The sequence below is a fragment of the Mytilus californianus genome, unplaced genomic scaffold (genome assembly GCF_021869535.1).
Source record: "Mytilus californianus isolate M0D057914Y unplaced genomic scaffold, xbMytCali1.0.p SCAF_2, whole genome shotgun sequence".
Classification (NCBI taxonomy): domain Eukaryota; kingdom Metazoa; phylum Mollusca; class Bivalvia; order Mytilida; family Mytilidae; genus Mytilus; species Mytilus californianus.
This window is the reverse complement of record NW_026262668.1, coordinates 94,160,763-94,182,653: the sequence shown is the minus strand read 5'-3', so window position 1 is coordinate 94,182,653 and position 21,891 is coordinate 94,160,763. Positions and strand designations below refer to the sequence as shown.

General features: G+C 32.3%; 2 protein-coding genes across 2 annotated transcripts in view; one reads left to right on the top strand and one right to left on the bottom strand.

Annotated features, from left to right (window-relative positions):
• LOC127730454 (hypoxanthine-guanine phosphoribosyltransferase-like) overlaps positions 1-7,432 on the top strand; it is a 30,143-nt gene extending 22,711 nt beyond the window's left edge. Inside the window, exons 7-8 of the mRNA XM_052238883.1 lie at positions 1,798-1,874; positions 6,141-7,432. Coding sequence (XP_052094843.1) covers positions 1,798-1,874; positions 6,141-6,194 — 131 coding nt within the window. The 3' untranslated portion in view covers positions 6,195-7,432. The remainder of the gene's footprint in view (positions 1-1,797; positions 1,875-6,140) is intronic.
• A 6,150-nt stretch (positions 7,433-13,582) lies between these two features.
• LOC127728815 (beta-1,4-galactosyltransferase galt-1-like) lies at positions 13,583-15,427 on the bottom strand. The gene has a single exon (XM_052236425.1). The coding sequence runs from the start codon at positions 15,367-15,369 to the stop codon at positions 13,600-13,602; it is 1,770 nt and encodes a 589-aa protein (XP_052092385.1). The 5' UTR covers positions 15,370-15,427; the 3' UTR covers positions 13,583-13,599.
• Positions 15,428-21,891: the final 6,464 nt, after the last annotated feature.

Below are 21,891 nucleotides of genomic sequence, written 5' to 3'. Positions count from 1 at the left end.
TATGGATCTCTCTGAAATTGTACTGCAAGGTACCATAACACCAAGGGACGGCTGGGATTGATTTTGGGGGTAATTGCCTCAAAATTTTAAGAATTAGGGGCCAAAAAGGAGCAAAAAAACAAGCATTTTTCTAGTTTCAGGACAATAACTTGTGTGTTAGTGTATGGATCTTTATGAAATTGTACTACAAGGTTCCATATCACAAAGGGAAAGCTGGGTTTGAGTTTGGGGGTAATTGCCTCAAAATTTTAGGAATTTGGGGCCAAAAAGGGTCCAAAAAACAAGCAATTTTCTAGTTTCCAGACAATAACTTGTGTTCAAGTGTACAGATCTCTCTGAAATTGTACTGTAAGGTACCATACCACAAAGGGAAGGCTTGGATTGATGTTGGGGGTAATTGCCTCAAAATTTTAGGAATTAGGGGCCATAAAGGGGCAAAAAAACAAGCATTTTTCAAGTTTCAGGACAATAACTTGTGTGTAAGTGTATGGATCTTTATGAAATTGTACTACAAGGTTCCATATCACAAAGGGAAAGCTGGGTTTGAGTTTGGGGGTAATTGCCCTAAACGTTTAGGAATTTGGGGCCAAAAAGGGGCCTAAAAACAAGCATTTTTCTAGTTTCCAGACAATAACTTGTGTTCAAGTGTACGGATCTCTCTGAAATTGTACTGCAAGGTGCCATACCACAAAGGAAAGGCTGGGATTGAGTTTGGGGTGATGAATCATAAGGGGTTCAAAAAATTTGAGGGGGGATTTTTTATTCCTTTTTTTTTTTTTTAAATTTTCCATTTTAAATTGGTTATTTCTGATTTATATATAAAAGCAAATAATAATGATATGGTTTGCATAAGTTCTTAGACCACATTCATTCTGTGTCAGAAACCTATGTTGTGTCAAATATTTAAACACAATCCAAATTCAGTGCTGTATCAAGCTTGAATGTTGTGTCCATACTTGCCCCAACTAGTCAGGGTTCGACCTCTGCGGTCGTATCAAGCTGCGCCCAGCGGAGCATTTTATTACCTGTATGAGAATGAGTTTTTGTTAATTGAATCAGTCAACCAAATGGTTTACCCTTGTTTCACTTCAAAATGTTGACAATTTTCTTTTTAATAGCTGAACACTCCTAGTTCATGCATAACCCATCTCTAGCTAAGGGGTTCAATTGAAGTTCACATGAATAAGGATTTAATGAGGTTGAATTATTCACTTACAAGTGAATAATTCATTAGCGATGTTTCTTTGCTTATTTTGACAAAACTTTACCAAACTGGCTGCTTAAAGCGAATTATTATATCACTATTTCAATTTCATTTAAGGATTGAATGCTTCTTTTTGTAAATTTATTGGGGTGTAAAAGCGTTGACCGAAGTACATTTTGTATGAAGCGCAGAAGCTTTTACAACCCTATAAAATTACTAACAGAAGCATTCAATACCTATAATTACATTTTTTTTGCTAGGATCATGAAAACACGATTTCTATCAAGTTTTTCTTTTATTTACCTGTGCACTTTATTGTGAAAGCTCGTGTCATCATGAATATTACATTTCATTTTGAAATGAAGGTTAATTTCAGAGTGACGCAAGATTACTGTTAGCCAATCAAAATAACGTATTATAATGAAACATACATGTAATATAATTATTAATGATTGAAAAAAAAAAATCTTATTTTATTTTTTTCTGTATCTCATAGCTAATGCCCCTTTAAAAGAGTTTAATATAATTTTTTTTTTTTTTTTTTTTTTTTTTAGTAATTTGTTGTAATTTGTAGTTTATTTTTATGTTTACAGATACTGGCTTTGAAATACCAGATATTTTCATAGTTGGCTACGCCTTAGATTACAATGAATACTTCAGAGATCTAAATGTGAGTTTTTGTCCTTTCCACTGACTTTTTGTTACATTATACAATATATGTGTAAGTATACAACAATTTTTTGGTCACATGACTAAAATCATCAGTTGACTCCTTATAGGAGTTATTGCCCTGTAATGATGATTTTTATCAATTTGTTTTCATTTTGGATAGAAAGAAAATAGTAGACTTTTCATCAGAAACAATGCAAACTTACCCAGGATCTTTAACAGGAAGTTCAGTATTGTACCCAATAATTTTTATACGACTGCAAAATTTTTGCGGTCGTATATTGGTATCACGTCGTCGTCGCCGTCGTTGTCTCCAGACAATAACTTTAGTATAAGTAAATATAAATATATGAAATTTAAACACAAGGTTTGAAACCTCTAAAGGAAGGTTGGGGGTTATGGTCCCTACGGTTTATGAATTAGGGGTCGAAAAGGGGCCCAAATAAGCATTTTTCTAGTTTCCAGACAATAACTTGTAGAACAGTGTATGGAATTGTCTGAAATTGTACCACAAGCTTCCATACCACAAAGGGATGGTTAGGATTGGCTTTGGGGGGTTATGGCTCAATCTGTTTAGGAATTAGGGGCAAAAAAGGGGGGAAAAACAAGGGTGACCTGGTTAATGGACAATTACTTTAGCTTTGTTTCTTTATGTTGGTACTCTTTGCTATTTGTTTGCTAGTTCTAGTATGAAATATTTTTTAGCTGTTTCTAGAAACATCAAATACTGTGATTTAAATACATATAATATTATGATAGTGTATATCAAAGGGTTCAGTGGTAATAAATTTTTATACTCAAAATTGGTTATTCTTTGTTTGGGTTTTTTTTTTCCATTAGAGTTACCTCCCTTACAATGGATTTGTTATAAAGAAATGTTGTATTCTCTTGAGGTGATTAGCTGTCAATTTATTTTTAGAAGTTACTATTAAATGCTGATGAAGGAATTTTATTTTTAGATATTACTATTAAATGTTGCTGATGAAGATTTTTTTAATTTTAGCCATGATGATGATGTCATTTTCTATTTTTAATACTTTTAGAATGTATTTAAATGGGTTTTTATGGTTGCAAAGTCCTAGCTGTCAATTTATTTTCAGAAGTTACTATGAAATGCTGATGAAGGAATTTTATTTTTAGATATTACTATAAACATTAATTTTTTTACTCAATTTTCCAAAGAAAGAAATTGGGGGTCACAATTTTTATTTTGCTAATTCTTTTTATATAGTCTGAAAACAGATTTACTAAGTATTGCGCAACAGCACAGTGTATTGCACAACAGCAAGAAATCTTCAATTGAATATAAATTCAAATCATATAACCAATTTCAAGTTCTTTGACTACATTTATTCTGTGTCAGAAACCTATAATGTGTCAAATATTTAATTACAATCCAAATTCAGACCAGTATCAAGCGCGAATATTGTGTCCATTTTTGTCCCAACTGTTCAGGGTTGGACCTCTGCGGTTGTATCCAGCTGCTCGGCGAAGCAGTTTATTCTTATTACATTCAATTTTTTTATTTTACTTAGCCTTATGGCCACCAGCAGTTTACTTAGCGTTATGTTAGGGTTGATTAAACTTTTTTTTCTACTCCAGAACCTTTTGACAAAAGTTCCTTCATAAGAAAGCCTAGTGCTATGACTATACTGTAAATTCAGAAATTATTGCGATGTTTTTATTTTTGCAAAAATTGCAACAGGGTAGGTTTTGCAATATTTAAAACTCACATTTAAAATTTTTATAGCATCATTTGTATTCAGCTTTCCTGAAATGGCAATGATTTATCTGGCATTTTTATATAACCGCAAAATATTTTGCGGTCGTATATTGGTATCACATCGTCGTTGTCGTCAGTGTCGTCCGAAGACATTTGGTTTCCGGACAATTACTTTAGTAAATGTAAATAGAAATCTATGAAATAAACACAAGGTTTATAACCATAAAAGGAAGGTTGGGATTGATTTTGGGGGTTATAGTCCTAACAGTTTAGGAATAAGGGGTCAAAAAGGGGCCCAAATAAACATTTTTCTAGTTTCCAGACAATAACTTGTGGAACGGTGTATGGATCTCTCTGAAATTATACCACAAGTTTCCATACCACAAAGGGATGATTAAGATTGGCTTTGGGGGGTTATGGCTCAAACCATTTAGGAATTAGGGGCAAAAAAGTGAGAAAAAACAAGGGTGTCCTGGTTGATGGACAATTAAAAAAAAGTACAATGTTATCTTTGGATTACCTCCCTTACACTGCTTTTAAATTATGTATAAAGAAATGTTGTATTATCTTGAGGTGATTAGCTGTCAATCTATTTTTAGAAGTTACTATTTAAAAATGCTGATTAAGGAATTTTAATTTTAGCAATGATTTTGTATGTAATTTTCTATTTTAAGACTTTTATGATGTATTTAAATGGGTAATTATGGTTGCAAACTCCATTGGAAATTTGAATTGAGATTATGACCATATCTTGAGGGAAAGAATTTTTTTTTTTTTGGAAAAAGGGGGGAGGTGAAAAAAAATGGGGGGGGGGGGGGTAAAAAAGAAATTGTGAGGGGGTGGGGACTATTTTTTCTCATTTCAGATTTCAGAAATTAAAAAGAAAATTTCTTCAAATATTTTTTTTCTTGCAAAAAAAATGGGGGGGGTACATTTTTTTTGTTTTTTTGGAGGGGGGAGAAGGGGTCAATTCGCAACAGCATAGTGTATTGCACAAAAGCAAAAAATTGAATATAAAGTCAAATCATATAACCAATTCTAAGTTCTTTGACTACAGTTATTCTGTGTCAGAAACCTATTATGTGTCAAATATTTAATTACAATCCAAATTCAGACCTGTATCAAGCACGAATATTGTGTCCATTTTTGCCCCAACTGTTCAGGGTTGGACCTCTTTGGTCGTATCCAGCATGAGCTCGGTGAAGCAATGTATTGTCCATTGTTCAACAATCATAAAAATAAGTGCATGCAATAATTTGTGAATTTACAGTATTTGTTTTACCTTTAAATTTTTGAAACAAATTATGGTTTTGGCACTGGGTCAAAATGGTGTATTCATCACTAATCTAGAAATCCTCATAAACTGGTCAATACTGTGGATTCATTATAATTCCTGGGATACATATTTTCATTGATTTCATGGGTATAGGTAAATCACAAATTTAAATGTTCAATGCAGAACAAATTTTTGTAATTTCAGATTTTGTTAAAACCACAAAATTAAATATCCACAAAAATACAATATTATTTAATCCATGCAAATTGGTATCCACAAAAATAGAAGAATCCAAAGTAAATAAAATAAAAACCCAGGTAATTAGTTGAATACATTTCAGTAGTAAGTGCAGTATAGCTAATCCATTTTTGCATATCATCATGATTTTCAATAACAAGACAGGATTTTTTTCCTGAGGTTTTTACATATACATGTATATAGACCATATACATATCAGCTCCTCTCTCATTTTGAATCAATGACATAATCTGTTTGTTCTCTCATTGATTACAGGAACCTCTCTCATCCATTAAAGAACTTTAGTTTTTGTTCCATTCACCAACTAACTGAGCTAGAGACAATCTGACAAATGTCTTCCATGACATAATCAGTTTGTTCTTGCATTGATAACAGGAACCTCTTTCATCCAATAAAGAACTTTTGTTCCATTCAGCTGGAGACAATCTGACAAATGTCTTCCATGACATAATCAGTTTGTTCTTGCATTGATAACAGGAACCTCTTTCTTCCAATAAAGAACTTTTGTTCCATTCAGCTGGAGACAATCTGACAAATGTCTTCCATGACATAATCAGTTTGTTCTTGCATTGATAACAGGAACCTCATTCATCCAATAAAGAACTTTTGTTCCATTCACCAAATTACTGAGCCGGAGACAATCTGACAAATGTCTTCCTTTAAGACTTGCACTAAAGTTAGTATGGTCCTGGCTATCAGTAAGTTCAGAACTCGTTGTCATTGAATAGAACCTTGGTTGTAAGTAAGTGTGTCCCTGCTTCTCCGTTAGTATAGCCCTGATAGTTAGTGAGTATAGCATTGGCTTTTAGTGAGTATCCCTGCTCTCAGGGAGTATAGACTTTGCTGTCAGTGATTAAAGCCCTGGCTGTCCGATTTGATGGATATTTTAGTTTTATAGCAAAAACTTAAGTTTGATATTAAAGGAGTTTTACACAAATTTACATAATTAGTTTTGTATGCATGTATTTATTCTTTTTTACATTACTGTTTTTTACTCAATCTATTTTCAGCATATTTGTGAAATAAATGAAGCTGGAAAAGTGAAATATGCCACCAAAAGCTAGTCCCAAATGGAACAAATGGAATTCATATATGAAGCAGTTTCATGATATTATATTCAGAACAAATGTTAGGTTGAACCAAGAAGATTTGATATTACCATGAAGTCGTTATGATTTTATTTGTTGTTGTGAATGATAGTGAACAGATTTGAAGAATAACTTTTATCTTTTATTAACTAGCTATATATGTGTTATCATTTATTAACTAGCATTATATGTCGGCAATTATTCTTTATTATTTTGACCAGTAGATTGTCTTATTAAATATAGGGACCAAAAAAGTATCACTTTTCATAGTTGTATTTCTAAATGTTACGAAAATATTTGAGGTTTATACTTATATATATCTGTATTTGCATCTGTTTACATCTGCTTCTTTCAAAGTTAAATGTAGTTGTATGATTTAAGATTTTTAATATCTTACCGGGGATATTGTACTTATTTAAACACAAATATTATGTGGTGCTACAAGATATAATTAATCTTTTAAATTAAGCTTTAACAAAACAGATGATTTTGGTGCGAATCAATTTAGATATTAAACATGCATAAGCATAATGAGGTATGATAAAAAACAACAACAGAAGGATAAATTAAAAGCCTTAATTTGCATCACTTCCTCAGGCACAGCTTTGTAGGCAAAAAACCTGAAATTGGTAATAATATGATAGTGAAAAGAAAATTTGTTACATCCTTTTGCATTCTGGCATGTTCGAGTCAAACGATTTGTCTTAATGGCTTAAAATAAATGAAACTGAAACAAACAAAATAAAATATAGCTTTAGATTCCATTATTTTTAAATATATGTATAAAGGTTAAATGTTGATGAGATAACATTAAAAATTCCCTTAAAAATCAAATATAAGGGGTCAAGTGAAATACCTTTGCAATGAGTTGTCACAGTAGAGAAGTTGAATTTGAATAACAAAAGAAAACTTTGTGCTTCAACAGTTGTTCACTTCTGACTTGTAATTTCTTTTTATTTTCATTCACATATTTTCAAAGCAAAATTTAGGCATCTTAATTATTTTATTAATGAAAATGTACTAGTTGGGCACAAAATTTTCTCTGACTCCCATAACTTATTCCAAAAACCCTTGACAACAGTCTTTACTTTTGGATCTTAAAATTGCAAAACTCTGAAAAATATTCAGATGTTTTGTGTGTTATAGATATTAGTCTTCAACCTTTGAAACTTTTATTTCTGTCCATCCACCAAATAAAAATGTACTTTAATTGATTTATTTAGTGTTCATTGAAGTTTCTAAAAATTCACCTTGAAAACCAATCAGATAATAATTTTAAGCTGTTTAAAGACCTTTGAGTTTTAAATAATGCTTATTAGTTAAAAAGAAGATATTGTCTTTTACAATAAAACTTTCAAATAAGGATTTTTTTGATGCAATGTGAATTAACTTATTGGTTTTCAAAACTAACATGACAGTGCATCATGTCTACAATGGCTTCCTTTTTCATGATTGATAAAATTAATATGTATAATGGGGAGATATATCCAATGAAGTAAAAATCTGCCTGCATTGTGCTGTTCAATGTAAGGTATGCAAATAATACAGTAAAACCATAAACAAAAACAGTGGTGAGAGAGGTACAACATCAAAACTACAAACCTAATATAGCTTAGCTAGGAGGACACACGTTGTAGTAATACTCATCACAGTAGCACCATCAACATTAATTAATCAACTCTAGTTTTCATCCCAGAGCATTCAAGCTCATAGAATGTTTGTAAATACATTGACGATGTGCACCTCACTGGATATACAAATTTGAAGAATATTTACAGATTTTCTCAAAGGTGGTTAACAGGTCAAGATCCACAAAACTTTTATTTAACCAAAACTATTGGAATTCTCCATAGTAGAGCCACTGAAATAATATAAAATAGGTCACTTAAGGACCCCAAAACTTGTAAGCTAACATGGCCAGATGAGCCATTTGAGCTGTTGCCATCACTTGGTGTTCCGTCCTCATCTGTCTGTCTGTTATCATATACTTTAATTGATAAAATTTCTCTCTGAAACAACTCTGAATGTTCCTTAGGGAATCTAGTTTAAATATATATATGGGTAACTGATCCATAAACAGACATGGCACTGTGGCTAAAAATATTACATAGGGGTCAAACTGCAATTTTTTGCTTGTATCTCAAAAACCTCAGCAGATAGAACAAAACTGACATAGGGTGCATATGATCAGCTGTCAACTTTCATGTATCAGAAAAAATCACACAACATATTTTTAGCAAATTTTTCAGTTTTGGGATATAATGTTCAGCAAAATATGTATATAAATCAACATGACTGAATCCTTAAAGGAGTTATTGCCCATGGATGACTATTTTAAACCTTTTTTTGTGTTTTTTTTTTTCCTCTCAAAAAAGTATAGTAGATAAGCAGCAAAAATTCTAAGTTAAATAATATCTATAACTATAAGTAAGTCAATATGGATAAAAATGTAGGTAAACTCCTTATCAAAGTTATTGCCCTTAATGGATGATTTTATCAATTTTTTTTTTTTGGGGGGGGGGGGGGTTGTAGCAGTTATGGTAGATAGAGAGAAATTGAAAACAGCAAAAAAATGATCATATTTTAGATCTACAAATGATGTGAAAATGACTGAAATCTTCAGTTGACTAGTTACAGGAGTTATTGGCCTTTATTGATGATTTTTGTTTACCAATTTTAGTTTTTCCCTTTCATCTTGAAAACTATAGTAGATAGATTGAAAACTTGAATAGCAAAAAATGATCAGCCATACAAGGTCTACAAATAAGTCACCATAAAACTAAATTGTCAATCAACTCTTTAAAGGAGTTGTTTCCTCTAAATTTTTAACTCAGTTTTTTTCAGTTTTTGTTTTTATCTATAAAAACTATTATGGATATACAGAAACTTGGTCCAGCAAAAATGACAAGCAAGACAAGATTAAGCCCACTCTGTTTCCATGCAACACACATATTCTTGTTCCAATGTATCAATTTTTTGGCAAAAATAGTAGATGACCGATACAGGCTCCTTTGAGCATCTAGTCATGCTAGTTGCAAGGTTTCTTTTACCTGCAAAGTTCATGGCATTCTCTATAGGAGATTGGAAATGAGCTCATTCAGGTATTTTACTTGCTAGCTTTCAAGTAACAGGAAGGCATATCATCTCACTCAGCCACAGTATTCTGACTATAATCGAACCAGGCTTTTCTGTTTTCTTCTGTAAAGAGGTTGACTGTGATGATAGACAAGAAATGTTGACTGCCACTAGAGAAAGGGCATAATGGAAATGTTTTGGAAATTTCGTCTTGCTTTAACATGTAGGGAACATTGCTATCTTCCAAGACCAGTTATACCGTTCAATGTCCGCATTCTGATCTTTCTTTGTTGCATATTTATACATCACGAACAGCCAAACAGACGGGTCTTACTGCTGAAAGGGAGAAGTCTAGGCAAGCATATGTCTATACCGATGTTAACAGTCTGTTTCAACTATACATGTATATGACCCTTATTGTTTTGTTCTGCACAACAATTCAGTAAAATTAAAAAATACTTGTTTTGCCTTTTAGAATTTTCCTTAGTAAAATTTAAAACAAGGAGATTGGTGGTTTTAAAAAAAAATACCATGAGACCAGAGGGTGAATGGTATCTTTTTTTTAAACCGAAGCTTATCCTTGGGTCTTTATTTTATCCGGTTTATGTCGTCTTTTCAACCTTAAGTTTTTTTTATTTCTTAGACCCACATTATCAGTGTGCTCAAAGAACCACCTTCTTGAGAGAACGTTTGCAACCATTAATTAGAAGTATACAGGTATTGGATTTTTACCATATGAAAATCTGAAAATCTATGCACTATTAACTAAGTTTTATGTTATGTAAACGAGTAGGTTCGATAAGGCCCTAAAATGGCCCTTATTTTTAGCTTCAATTTCAAGTTATAATTTATTGACCAATATCACAATGAATCATAGCCAGAGACATATATACTGAATGTATATATATATGTCTCTGTCATAGCTAATACATAGGAAATATGTCATTATGTTGAAAATTTACGCAACCGCTCAGAATAAGATTTATATAATTTTCACAATATACATTGTAAATAGCAAACTAACTCCCATGAGTTTACTGTGGAAAAGAAATGTGGTCACCCCTTGTCTTCTGTCGTCATGCGGTAAATTCCGTGCTTAAAAGAGTTTCTGTTTTGCTGCGCAGGATGTATAAATACGCAGCCATGCACGTCCGATCGAAATGGAAACGTTTTTAACTTCTAATCATATGTCACTTGTAGGGAGTGCCACGCTTATTGAACATTAAAGAACCTTAATCTTGACTGGTTACTATGTCACCTAGTCCCAGATGTCACGTCATTGGACATTTTAAATACTACATCGCGCCTGTGTCCAGATTAATAACTTACATACAACTTGGGACCCCCTTTACGATTTTGTGAACAACTTAGCTGGTTTTTCCGCGAATTGCATCTTAGTGATGATATCCGGAGGTAGACGGTGCCAATCTCTAATTGTATTTGGTAGGAAGCTGAATTTCAAAGTGTCCGTCTTGGCTGGACTTCTGAGAAAATGTTGGCTATAAATGTTCTTTGTGGTCCTTGAAGATTTTCTGTTGGTAGTTCGGTTAGATGGTGTATGCATTTGCAAAAATAAAATCAGTCTGTTTTGTCGTCGCCTATCGTTCAGCGGTTTTAGTTTAATTTGGTTTAGGTTTGAAGTCATACAACCTGGATCGTAACAGTAGTTAGATGTTATGAATCTCTCTGCTCTTTTCTGGACGTTTTCTAGTTGTAAATTCGCATATTCAAGGACATATCTTGTAAATTCGCATATTCAAGGACATATCTTGTAAATTCGCATATTCAAGGACAGGTCTAATTAGTCCCTTGTACGCTCGCAGCTTTACCTCCATATGGCATGATGACAGATTTCGTTTTAACAAACCAAGTGTTCTATAAGATTTGTTGTATATATCCTCGATGTGTTTCCCCAATGTAAATCGCTACTAATGCTCACTCCCAGGTATTTTATTGATTTTAAAATACATTTTACATGTTGGAAAAGTGTCCCTAAGTTTTAGTCCATGTTCTTAAGGTGTCTATGTTTTTCTGTAGCTCTAAGCAGTTTTGATTGTTGTTTTTTCTCTAAGCACACACAGTCGTCTGCAAATAGTCTGATCTCCGATGTCACATGTTCCGCTTTGTCGTGAATGTGGACGAGGAACAAGATTTATCTGAGAACTCGGTTCCCTACGGGACTCTTGAAAGTACAGATAAATCGCCTGATTTACTCCAATTCACAACAACGCATTGCGATCTGTTGGTAAGGAATGAATCTATCCAGCTCCTGATATTTTTGGTACGCCATATTTCTGGAGTTTACTTTTAAGTAGTTTGTGCGATACTGTGTCGAATGCATATTCGGAATCTAAAATAAAAATGTCTACTTGTTGCCGGTGGTCGATGGCACTTTACCAATCGTTAATAACATTAACTAGTTGAGTTTTGCAGTTATGATGTTTCCTGAGGGCATGTTGCCTGTTGTTGAGAATGTTGTTCTTTCGAAATGCTACATCAAATTTGAGCAAATAATATATTCCAAAAGTTTGCATAACATACATGAACCCTTGCACCAACTCTCTGAGTCCGTATGTGGCCTGTTGTAAGGCAAACTTTTTGACCATACGATACCTGTAGTTCAAATTTACCACCCATCGGTCAACTTGCTTTAAATTACGTATCTATCGTATTATTTTTTTTTCTTTGTTCTCGTTCTGAATATGTATGAGATATTTGCAACTGGACATTAAGCAAGGAACAAATCATAAATAACGACGACCTCTTCGATCTGCTTAGCAGTTGGGCTATTACAAACAGAAACACGCCCAATAACTACTATGATCGGCAATTTGTACATTTTCCCTTTGATCTGACGACATAATATGTTTCTATATCGTGGACAGGACCTGATACTCGAAAATATAAGGCAATGATGTCACATAACACTGCATAGAATTAGAACAGAAAAAAGAAGGATTTAAGTTCACAAAATTTTTGAAATTGTTCCTGAGGTTGAATAAGACAGAAAATATGTTTTTTTACTGCAAGAATACACGTGCACTTAAGTGATTTTTAATATTTCACTGATAGGGAAAGAAAATGAACATTTGTTAAAAAAATAGGGAACGTTGAGTTCTTTTTTATTACCAATGGTATGAGTAAGGTTAGTTAATTAATGGTTTCATCATAGTGTATATATAAATGATTTATGCAGAGTAGGCATTTTTTGGACATGATTTTTCATAGAAATTTATATTACTCCCGACATAGTGATGTAAAGTTTGAAATGTTCAATTACATACAATGAAACAGTCAAAGACGTGAAAAAGGACTGTTTAGGAAAGGTTTTTACATCTATTTTAAACTACACTAGGTGATATTATAGATAATTTAAATAGCTTATCTAAATGAAAAACTAAGCAAGGGGTTTCTACAGTGGTCATATTTTTTCTTTATATGATTTATTTGAATTACTACGGGTGAAAAACATAAAAAAAAAATTCTGTGTATTTGTCGACTGGCTTCAAGTAAGCTTTTTGATCTTATTCGTGGAAACGGATATTTTAAAACGTGAATCAGTAATTTATTCCAAAATTATTCAAAACATGCATAATGATTCTTTTCAAGTTATTTTCATGCCAAGAACACGGAGAAATTTCCACCGCAAGATCAAGACGCCACTGGCATTGAGTTGAGTGAGGTTTTTAGCTATATGTAGATCACTCTAAATCTGCATTAAAGAATACAAAAAAATCAACCAAATATTGGCATTAATTGCCCAAAAATCTCACTACAAAATACAGAAACAATACAAACATCTAAACAATCACGGGCTGCATCAAGATGTTTGTCAGATATCTTGACATGAAACTCTGTATGAATATGACAAATAATGCGTACGGACTGCATACCAATTTCGAAAAATAATCTTACCGAAAGAAAAGAGAAAATGAACTAGTATACCTAAGAGAAGTTAACTCAAGAATGAATAGGCCTTTAACTGTAAAAATGAAATAAAATTATCCTCACGGACAGGGAACCCTTTATGGCCTCCACACAACACGAGAGATGTAATGGAAAACAGAGATCTGTTGTATTATTTTAAGACACAAAATCCTTATATGCACTTGACCAAACCAAAAGGACAGAATCAGCTCTTTTATTGATGTTCTTCGTCTATATAATTCTGTTTAAAATTTGTATAAACCTTTCATGATTGTCCCGGATAGTGTTTTATGCATATGGAATAACCACAACAACATGTGACAATCAGGATGACACAGATTGAAATGAGCAAAACAATAATATGACGAACTGATCAATTTTATAATATTTCCTTAAACAGATGGTAAAAGCGCCACTTTAATCGGGTAAGCAAACGATTGCGATACCTCCTTGCATGATTGTCAGTAATTCGACCAACACAACGCCCACCAAAGTTACTTTGACACTTTCGATAGTGATGGATATATGCAATCTCAGGATTAATATTTTCAACTTGGAAATGTTCCTCCATTGGCTTGCTCACGTGATGTATTCCAATTTCAAAAATTTTAATTGGATCAACAATCATTTTTGTTCGAACTGTACTAAAATCTTCCTTTCTGCTTATTGAATTTAATGTGACTAGATGGCGTTCAATGTTGTCTGAAAAATCAAATATATCTGAAATAATTGTATCCTGAAGGGGATCAAAGTATGCACTCTGAAATCTAAAAGCACAAATGTCGCCACCTTCCGATTCTTGTTCGTGATATAGTTTTATTGTTTTGTCTATGAAGTTTGGAAGCATTTCATCATATCGGGGGAAAATAATTTCGTCGATGTCAAGAAATGCCACATGTTTAAATACATACATATTTCTATAAAGACAGTCCCAGACAGCAGCTGACTGTCCGTGATACCAGATCCAGTCTTCTTGTACAGGTAAAGGCCAGTCAAGAATCGTAACTAGACCCTCCTTTTGATAAAGTTTTAAGATTTTTAAAGTTTCATTGGTTACATTTTGTGAATAAAAAGTAAAATGCTTATATCCTAGTATGATAGAAAATTCTATGAATTCTAACAAGCGTAAAGAATTAACATTCCCAAATAATGGCGGAACACACACAGCTAAATCGCCTTTTACTTCAGATTTGTTTGAATGTTGTATTACAGGAATTATGTTTTTCATTTCTTCGTTGTTCGCGTCGTCAGAATTTGAAATGTAAATATGATCATATTGTACATTGCCTGGAATTTTACATGACCCAATGTAAGCTGCAAACGTCTTGAGATGATTTTCACAGGTCTCATAGAACTCTAATCCAGACGATTCCCAACCATTTATGGTAGGATTCCAAAAATGGCACCAAAGTTGTTGATTGAAATTCTTAGCAGATCTTGTAATTATCACATTTCGTATAAAACGCGTTTCTTTCCTGTCATCATAATATGATGCATATATAAAAATATCTTCGGCTACTTTTAAAAATCCTACGTTACTTTTTGTCAATGCAGAGTTAATTTCTCCTGTATAATGGTATTTAGTGTTTTCTTTCTTTTGGTTATTATTATCAGTAGTATTGTCATTTCTTGTATGTTGTTTAACTGTCGTTATCGATCGCAGCTTAAGGTTTGTTGTACTATTTCGGATACGATATATTTTTAAAATATGGTCTACTTTCTCTTTAAATGTAAGATTTTTTAAACTGTCCCAATAATCTTGATTTGTAAGTTCTTTGTTATCTATCTTATTCTTATTTCGTTTCCTCATTTGAAGTTTACCACTCCCAAGTTTTTTAAGCCTCTTTATCGATTGTAAAGCATCGGTCTTTTTTAATTTATACAACCTATCAAACTTAGATTGAATTTCAGACTTTTTTGGTTTTGAAATATTTGACCTGTGAAGTTGTCGAAAATCCAACATAACCTGTTTATCGTATGAATACGTTGTTTTATTAGATGCCTTTACGAACACCTCATCTATTGGTAAATAATGATCTTCAGTTTGATCTTTAACCTTGACATCATTTCCGACCAGGAAAAATATGAGACCAAAAATATAAAATCCCAATGCTATCAGTAACAATCGTGTTATCTGACGGGTAGCCATCTCCCTGGTGTCATCTCGACAAACAATTATTTCAAGCTGCTGATAACCGTGTTGCACTGTAGATAATCGTTATCTTTATCGAAACCTGCAAATAGAGAGAAGATATTAACATCCCTTGTTCACACTAGTTATCCAGGGGTATCAATACTGGAGTCCAGTACCACGTGTTAATGAATGATACCAAATGTACATTACCACGTTTACGATATTTGCATATGGTTTCAATATACCTTCTGAAGCTTTTTTCATCAGTTACCTTAATTACACAAAAACACTGTCTAGTAAGTGTTTTGCAACTACTCTTTCTGTCCTTTTAACTAAATATACAATTCCTTGCTAATATTATGGTACTAATTGATATATTATGTATTGATTGTCTACAGAAAACAAAATAAATTGATATATCGGGGTATTTGAAATTTACCAAAATGGTTACTATATAAGCATTTAGTAATAACAGAGACACATATAGTACTATATTTATAGTTCCCTGGTAATAATAGAATGTAAACAAGACTTAATAGTTATGCGACATCATTACAGGAAAGCAAAGGAAAAAAGTGAAAATATCACTAAGACACCGGATTGATTTCTCTTTCTATGCACGGCCTTTTAAATTTTTTTTGATTAGACAAGGAAATTGAACATTTTTGTCCTTGTGTGTCTTATTATACATAGAATAACAGTTAATATTATAGTGTATAGATCATCTAAAAAAACTGAGGTTGATTCCATAGTTACTAATTATATTTAGCGTGTGGTCTGGGCAAGTAAAATGTTATCAAGTCTATATACATGGCCTGGATGAAACACTTGCACGTCTTTACTTAGCCTGGATGGAATTCTTTATCGTCTAAAGTATTCAATTTAGGTTTTTTCCCACACGCTTTAGAAGTCTAGATGAGAACTAGTAAATATATTTGTTGAAGCATTAGATAATATTATATCTATGGTCTGTCTACGGAATGATATATTTAAAAATATTTATTTGAAACACGACAGAGGAATCTTTTCTTAATGTAATACAGCGATAAACATGTGTTATTGCTTTGTTGTATTTGAAATTGATATATCCTTAGTTAAATAAAATCCTTTTAATACACAAAATATTTGCATTGGACGATATACCCCAAAATACAATGACTTTGCGTTATAAGATCAAGGACACCTAGATCTGAAACTAAAATGTATTGCTTTTTGAATTTTGTCCTTACTTATCACGTAAAAAAATTCTATAATTATAATATTATCCTTTACCGTAAGGCAAACGAACTACAAAAACAGTATATATGATTGTGTTGCTGTTGATGTCTCAACAACTTGAGATATAATTCCGTTGAACTTAAATTCAGGTATAGTGTAAAAAGCTGAGCAATAGGCTAGGTGCTTAACAACATACTATTCGTTCCTTCTCTCAACCTTTTAGCTATTGTCCAGTAATTTAACACTACGGTATCGAAAAATAATCTTTAAAAAAACGAAATTAATCAAGAAAGAAGTCTTGATATAAAAATAAACAGAATGTGGTATGATTGCCAATGAGACAACTCTTCACAAGAGACAAAATGACGTATGTGTAAAAGCTAGCAACTACTCTTATGATAGAAATTTTATAAACTGTAAATAGTGCTTTATTCATATTGTTATTAATACTTAAATATTGTTTTTGTCGTGAGATGAGACTTCAGTTAAACATTAAAAGCCTTTAATACAAAACAATAAAAAAAAAATCATGTATCCAAAACTAAAATAACAATCAGTACACATCTAATGGATTAAGTATAAAGACGCCATAGTCAGTCAGAGAAAATACATGATCTTGTGCTATGCCAACACATAAGTATCGACAGAATGTAGGACCGTACATATTAAGTTCATCTATTGAGATTTAAAAAGTACTTATGAAAATCTATACTTGAAAATTCAAAACTACATTCTTTAAAAAAATACAGAATTAAAACTATTTGGTCTTTGGTGGAAAATTGGCAATCATACTACATCTATTTATTTTTAGAGCAGTAATCTACAAAAGCCAAAGTTATATGAAAAAAAATGCCAAAACCTGTGACATAGCCCATTTACTGGAACTTGATCTTAATTCATATTGAAATACAAAACTGTTATTTTAGATCACAGGAAACAGCAGTACTGCTCCCAAGAGTCAGAACTACCAGGTAACTTAAAAATTTTGATATCGTTTCGTTTTAATGATGCACAAATCTAGAATTAGCTATTAAACAAACTGGTACAAACACTAGTTAAATAACATCTCATGCCGATGCAGTACATGCACATAGTGATATGTAGCTTGTGCTTTTTTTTTTAGTTTGTTAGACTTCTTAATTGATATTGTTTTTTTTTATTTTGTTTTATTTGTCTGCTATATATGCTTTATTTATCTAGTTTTGAAATGTGTCAGATGACCCTGGCATGTCAACTAACATGGCCGACATGGCTAGAATATAACATGGGGGTAAAATGCTAGTATTGTCACGGTCTATTATCTTGAGAATCGCTATGAACAGCCAAAATCTGAAAAGAAAGAAATGTTCAGAATGGTGGGATCAACCTTCTGTCTTTGTTACATCAAAACTGTCAGACTATGTCTTATAGGAGTTATTGCCCTTAAATGACGAATATCTTGAATACTATGAAAGATATATAGACAGTCACTTTAAATAGCAAGAATGACCCGTAGGACAAGATCTACATATAAGTCAAGTTTTGTCGAAATTGAAATTAGACCCTTAAATGACGAAATTTTACCCTTTTGGAGTTTTTGCCAATTAACAAACAAGAAAATAAAACCCGAATTGCTTTATACGTGAAAATATTCAATTTCCTCAATCACAAAAGTAACATGAAAATTCATACATATTTCTCGTTCTTTTATCTTATAGGTAAACATTTTACAGGTTATAGGTTTTATTTGCTTAAGGTCATAATTTATATTGTCGGCAACTCTTTGTTTTGTAATTCTTATATGGTCTATTTTGATAAAATTAAATGTGGGAACTCGAAATAAAATGCATGATTATTTAGCACTTTTAAACTAATGCAGTTTTTAATATTTTAGAATTAAAAGTGCAATGAAATTATTTGAGTTTAACAGTATTGTTTTTGTTAAGGTATGGAATATTAGAACTTTATATTATGTCATTGTATAATCTTCTTATTTATCCGAACATATGATTATAGATGTAATTAATTAAACTTACCAATACCAAACAAGTCCATCTTGGTAAAAATTGAATATGATATATTACGCATGCTAAATCTTTATCACAGGCTATCACTGGGTTGAAGTACAATTCGTTATCTGACTTCGGTGCATAAAACAAACAGCTGAGAGAATTTCTCCGTTGTACTTACCTATTACACTTTTTTTGTTTGCAAAAGATTTTTTATAAAATGTTTGTATCGATTTAGTTTGACAATGACATGTACATGCGTCTGTCGTTTAGTTTATAGTCATAGTTTTTTTATTAAGTTATTTAATATTGCACGTACGGATATAAAAGTACTCTAAGGAAAAGGTTATTTAATTTGGGAGTTACCAAATAAATTACTAATCTGAGGCTAAGTTTATGTTGTATTATAAGATGCATTAAACCAAACAAAATGCATGTACTATGACGCTCTATAGTTTTACCCGATCGACAGACAGGCGGTGGCGGAATGCTGTCAATCATATCACGGTGTAAAGTATAAAATGTGAATGAAAACTGATCTTTTCAAATTCAAGGCCTGAACTTTGAAAGATGTACAAAGATTCGGAGATCGAAGATATGAAACATGCGATTTAATTGCCGAAAGGGACTTTGTGATATTTAAATCTGGACAGACATTTAAAGTAAATGCACGACACAACTGTACAAATCACAATCTGGTACATTTCGCAACATACACAACGTGCAAAGAAAACCATATAGGGCAAACAGGAGATGCCCTCTTAGAAAGGGTCAGAGTGCATAAACAGCAAATAAGGGACCCTTCAGTCAGAAATAGCACAATAACCGTAGACGCTACATTACATTTAGTTGGTTAATCAATGTCTTTGAGTACGAACATAAAGTTGTGACAAGGAGTAATTGTTAAATGGAAAAAGTAATGTTTAAATTCAATGAAATAAAACTGAGAATGGAAATGGGGAATGTGTCAAAGAGACAACAACCCGACCAAAGGGCAGAAAACAGCCGAAGGCCACCAATGGGTCTTCAACACAGCGAGAAAATCCCGCACCCGGAGGCGGGCTTCAGCTGGTCCCTATTGGCTAAACAAAATGTGTACTAGTTCAGTGAAAATGGACGTCACACTCAACTCCAAAACATATAACTGAACTAAAATTAAAAATCATGTATCAATAAATATCACCGAGTTTAGCTATTTTAATCAAAATTGTTGTGTTTGCCCTGAATTTTGTTTCCCTTGTTCAATTAAGGTCTGTATATAAAAGTACATGTAATAAGGAAAACGAATGGGTTTTTAAATGCCGTCTACGGTTTGTTCTGTTTTAAAAAGCAATTAAAATGCTTCCACAACCTAAAAATTCTATTGAAAAGCAATAAAATTTAACCGAATATCACCCACATCTTCTGGTTTAAGAAACGCTAATCAGAAAAATGGTGAAACCATTTACTCATGCCAGTTCCATTTTTCTTGTATTCTTTTGCAATACATAAATTCTGTATTTTCCTCCACCAAGCCTGATCATGATAGAATCATTGCACAAAACCTGGGACATATTTAGAATCAAATTCATAACAGTGTAGACGAGACCATTCGTTGGCGCGCTCAATTCTCCAATTAACTGGATCAGATCAGGTACTGTCTGTTACGCCTACTTGTTTTTACAAGGGACATTTAAACGTACGGGGTCACCAAAGGTTTCTCAACGCCTGAAAAAAGTAACTCGTAAAAAATACTACAGGCGTATTGATTAACATTGAATATTTTGACATTCTTCACCGACAATCGATAATCAAATTATTTATCATACCGCACGTTCTTTAAACATTAAAATAAAATGTCACTAGCTTCAAAAGTAGTAATGATTGTGTAAGCAATAATCTTTTTCGGACTTAAAAGCGATTTTACAATTGTCACTTTCTAAAAGTACTGGCTCTTCGTATCTTTTAACTTTTATCTTGTCAAAAGTATTCATTTTTAGAACGAATGCATGATAACTTTAAATCGTGGTGCAATTAAAAAAAAAGAAAGAAAAAATATATTTTCGTATTGTCTTTTTCGTACTTGCAAAATAAAGGACAGTAAAAAGCTACATGTATTTGGACCTAGCTTAGTTCGTTGTCTTATGAACATACAGGAACAATATTTTTTAATCTCAGTGTCGTATTACTTTTCATCCCTAATTCTAAATTGATATGAATTAGTTTTTTCACCTTTTTTTCCTGAATGATTGAGGACCGCTTAAAAAAGTATGTATCCCTCCGAATCATAAATACATTTAATCAGGACGGGTACACTATCGTTCATTGATATACTAACGTTCCCGCTAATATAATTGTTTGATTGCATAATAAGCATTATTTATTGACTTAGAGAATTGACCAATCCATTGAATGGGTTGCAATGCATGATGGACTACTATGTACTTTATTGAGAACACGTGTTTTCAGTGACCTACAACTAGTTTTTCTTCTTTTGTGTCTATATTTAATAAAGCATAAGTTGCATGGTCAGATTTTATAAATAACAAACGGAGAGCTGATGAACTGTAACACCTGATGATTTGTAGTTTATTAGACAAACAAAACCCTGTTACTGTGTAACAGTGTAACAACCTATATATATATATATGTGTTACAATTAATCTGTTTAGTATGAGGCTTTTGGTTAATTATTCTACTACCAAGACATCATGAACACATTATTTAATGCATGGATAGATTAAAAAAAATGTAAGTGCAATTCTTAATTAGATTGTTGTGATCGGATTTATGTGGGAGTGGGGGGATATGGCGCTTCATACATGGTTAATACATAGACTTTTTACATGTCCTACTCCTAACGTTGTCTAGTTTGCCCCACCACTCCCTTTTCCTTTTCGAAATACTGTATCTGTAGATGATTTCCTTATACGGATATGCAATATTTAGCATTCTAATGCTTCTGCCAATACATGTATCAGTGTTTGTTTACAAATAATGCATTTTTTTCTGTGCAATTGACCGACCAATCCACTGAATGAGTTGCAATGCATGATGGACTAAGTACTATGTGTTTACAATTGTTTATAACTGCATGACATCCAACACACTTTTTAACACATAGCCGAAAAAAAGAATTTTTTATACCTTTTCTTCATTTGTGTTTACATTTATGGTACACAATAAAAATCGACATGTTTTACATTTAATATATTTTTCAAGTTAATGGCATTAGCTCTGCACATTTATTGTTATTTCAAGTGAAACTGTTGGGTGTGATGATAAAAAGAGTGTTTATAACAAATCATTTTAAATTTTCTTGAAACAAAGTTTAATTTTATGTATCGAAATG

Excerpts from the sequence above, each read along its gene's own strand:
- LOC127728815 (XM_052236425.1), bottom strand. The coding sequence starts at position 15,369 with ATGGCTACCCGTCAGATAACACGATTGTTACTGATAGCATTGGGATTT.